The sequence below is a fragment of the Triticum dicoccoides genome, chromosome 4A, assembly GCF_002162155.2.
Source record: "Triticum dicoccoides isolate Atlit2015 ecotype Zavitan chromosome 4A, WEW_v2.0, whole genome shotgun sequence".
Taxonomy (NCBI): Eukaryota; Viridiplantae; Streptophyta; class Magnoliopsida; order Poales; family Poaceae; genus Triticum; species Triticum dicoccoides.
This window is the reverse complement of record NC_041386.1, coordinates 1,765,384-1,768,682: the sequence shown is the minus strand read 5'-3', so window position 1 is coordinate 1,768,682 and position 3,299 is coordinate 1,765,384. Positions and strand designations below refer to the sequence as shown.

Below are 3,299 nucleotides of genomic sequence, written 5' to 3'. Positions count from 1 at the left end.
TAAGTGAATCATCTTTAAAATTATTTGATTAACTTGACCATCAAGATGTAATAATAAGGTATGCATTTGTTTGCATCGGTATATTAATTTGTTTCAAAGAAGAATATAGTGTATATATGCATTCTATGGTCTATTTCTATATACTTAAATACCTTCACAGTGATGTATAAAGCATATCGTCTAATATATGTTGATGAGTGTTTTTAGGGTATGATTGTCTATGTTAGGTGCAAGTTGAGGAAATAGGGTAATTTAGAGTGTATATTTCCACTCTTAGGTTTAACTAAGTAGAATGGTCTGGAGTCTATGAGGTGTAGATAAGGTTTTGAAAATCTTTTGTACGACCCATTTTATCTCGATTTCCATGGTCAAATATGCATTTCATTTCATTTCATTTCTTTTCATCTTTTTAGGGAAGAGAGCAAAGCAGAGCATAGTGGTAGTGGTAGTGGTAGGTGAACAATTTAGGGTAGATCAGATCGAGCATCCACCTAACCCAACCCAACCGAGCCGAGAGCCAGCGAATCCATGGCGGAAGCGGGAGTGCGCGTGCTGGAGCGCCTCCGCGTGCCGCCGGCGCCGCCGTGCCCGTCCGCGGACCTCCCCATCACCTTCTTCGACGCCGCCTGGCTCTTCACCGGCCCTGTCGAGCGTCTCTTCTTCTACCGCCACGCTGACCCGGCCGCCGCGCTCCCGCTGCTCGCCGCCTCCCTGCCGCACGCGCTCGCCCGCTTCTTCCCGCTCGCCGGCACCCTCAACCCCGCCGCCCGCTGCCTCTCCTACTCCAGCGCCCACGACGCGCTCCACCTCCTCCTCGCCGAGTCCCAGGAGGACAACTTCGACCGCCTCGTCGCCGCCGGGCCCCGGGACCTGAGCCTGATGCGCCCGCTCGTGCCCGCGCTGCCCCCGCCCGGAAAGGACGGCGCTTTCGCGCTCGTCGCCCTGCAGGCCACCGTGTTCCCCGGCCGCGGGGTCTGCCTCGGCGTCTCCGTCCACCACGCCGCCTGCGACGACGCCTCCGCCACGCTCTTCGTCCGGACCTGGGCCGCCGCGTGCCGCCTCGGGGGGCCCCTCAACGGTGCTGATCCTTCACAGGCCGTGCCGCCGCCGCCCGTGCTCGACCGCTCCCTCGTCGCCGACCCCGACGACCTGCTCGGCAAGACGCTCGCCGGGATGAGCCGCCTCGCGCCACCTCCTCCGCAAGCGCAGGGGCCTCCGCCTCCGTCTCCGGTGATCGCGTCCTTCGCGCTGACGCGCGACCAGATCGACGGCATCAAGGGCGCCACGCACGCGTCGTCGTTCGTGGCGGCGTCGGCGCTGGCGTGGGTGTGCCTGCTGCGGAGCCGGTCCGCGGGCGTGGAAGGCGCGGCGCGCAGCCACATGCTCTTCTCCGCCGAGTGCCGGTCGAGAGTGTCGCCGCCGCTCCCGGCCGAGTACTTGGGCAACTGCCTGCGCCCGTGCTTCGTGGAGGCCGCCACAGATGAGCTCACGGGCGGCACGGGCGGCGTGGCCGCGGCTGCGGCGGCCATCGGATCGGCGATCAGGGAGATGGAGCGGGGCGTGCTGGAGGGCGCGGAGGGGTGGCTGGGGCAGGTGATGTCGGTGCTGCCGCAGCGGCCCATGTCGGTGGGCGGGTCGCCGAGGCACGGCGTGTACGGGGGCACGGACTTCGGCTGGGGCGCGCCGTGCAGGGTGGACATGGTGTCCATCGAGAAGACCCCCGGGACGGTGTCGCTGGCCGAGAGCCCTGACGGGCAGGGCGGCGTCGAGGTCGGCGTGGTGCTGCCGCCGGACATCATGGAAGCCTTCGCCTCCTGCTTCGCCGAGCTCCTCAACGACAAGAAGAGCGTCTGACCGGCATCGCATCGCCCGTGTGTCCGTATGTGTGTGTGTGTGTGTGTGTTGACCACGAGCTGGCTTTTGCTCTTGTGACAATACTGTACTGTCGCTGTGTCAAATTTAAAACGGGATTATATGGAGTATGTTGTTTTCAAATTCAAATTCACTGGATTTTCATCCAAACTGCAACTAAACTTGTATGTCATGTGTGCAAACGTAAGGCAGAGGTTCATTCATCATAGTCAACTCACTAATTAAACCCATTAAATGAGAAACAAGGGGCTCACGTGGAGCTGTCCAGGTCACCTTAGGAACAGTGGCTCCTGATCAAGTTTGCGATTGGGTCGCGTATCTTGTCTAGGAAAAAAATGCAACAGAGCGGTGACACCCTAAGAGCATTTCCAATAGATGGTCCAAAATTTAGCGGTCTAAAACAGGAGATGTAAAATTTGAACCATCAAAAAATGCGTTTTGAAGCTTCGAAAAAGCTCAACTTCAACAGATGATCCAAATTGATGGTTCAAAAGAGCAACTCCAATAAATGATCCAAAATGAAGATGTAAATTTTTTAAAACGACAAACTACTAGTCCATTCAACATAGTTCAAACATCAAATTCAACATAGTTTCATACATGAACTTCAACTACTACTTATTTAAACTACTAGATAAACTACTACTCATCGTCGGAGCCGCGGAACTGCGCCCAGAACTCCTCCTTCTCCGGGTCGCCGCACCCCTCCTCCTCCTCCTCCTCCTCCGAGAAGTCTGCCCAGTCCTCCTCGGAAGAGGACTCGATGGGGATCACCGTCGAGGGACCGGCCTCGTCCTCCTTCTTCGCTCCCTTCTTCTTCTGCTCCGCCTCACACTTCCAGTAGTACTCCAGTTCGGCTCGGACGTACTTCGGATGCTCCCGAGCAAACCTCGACATCACCTCCTCGTTGGTCTCGCCGGCACCGACGACAACCTACGGCTTCTTCGTCGTCATCTTCTTCATAGGGATCTCCTTCATCTTGATGCCCTGCGGCACAAGCATCTCCGCTTCCGCCTGACTCTCGATCTCTAGGAATTTGAGGTGCTCCCGAGGCCTCTCGACACGCTACACCGCCACGTCGGAGGCACGCGTGGCCTCATGGGCGGAGGGGTACGTGCCGATCCACCAACGCCTCCCGGCGTCAGAGAACTTCACTCCGAAGTTACCGAAGGGCTTCTGCCTCACGCCGAAGTAGCCCGACTTGCCCTTCGGTGTCTTCTTCGGTGCCATCGGAGAGCGGTGAGAGCGATGGAGCGGCGGCGACGTGCAGGCGGGGCGGTGGCAGACGGAGCCGGGCGGGGCGGAGGTGAGGGGCGGTGGCGGACGGAGCTGGGCGGGGCAGAGCTACGGGGCGGTGGCGGACGGAGCCGGGGCGGATCGGAGCTACAGCGGGCCGGCCGGGGCCGGGCTGAGCTGCGGCAGGTCAG

At 58.7% G+C, this 3,299-nt stretch overlaps 1 protein-coding gene across 1 annotated transcript; it reads left to right on the top strand.

The window, feature by feature from the left end:
- The first annotated feature begins 468 nt into the window (after positions 1-468).
- On the top strand, positions 469-2,001 carry LOC119284483 (malonyl-coenzyme:anthocyanin 5-O-glucoside-6'''-O-malonyltransferase-like). The gene has a single exon (XM_037563591.1). The coding sequence runs from the start codon at positions 529-531 to the stop codon at positions 1,852-1,854; it is 1,326 nt and encodes a 441-aa protein (XP_037419488.1). The 5' UTR covers positions 469-528; the 3' UTR covers positions 1,855-2,001.
- The last annotated feature ends 1,298 nt before the right edge of the window (positions 2,002-3,299 follow it).

Bases quoted from the DNA above. Each gene is read 5' to 3' on its own strand.
- LOC119284483 (XM_037563591.1), top strand. From the start codon at position 529: ATGGCGGAAGCGGGAGTGCGCGTGCTGGAGCGCCTCCGCGTGCCGCCG.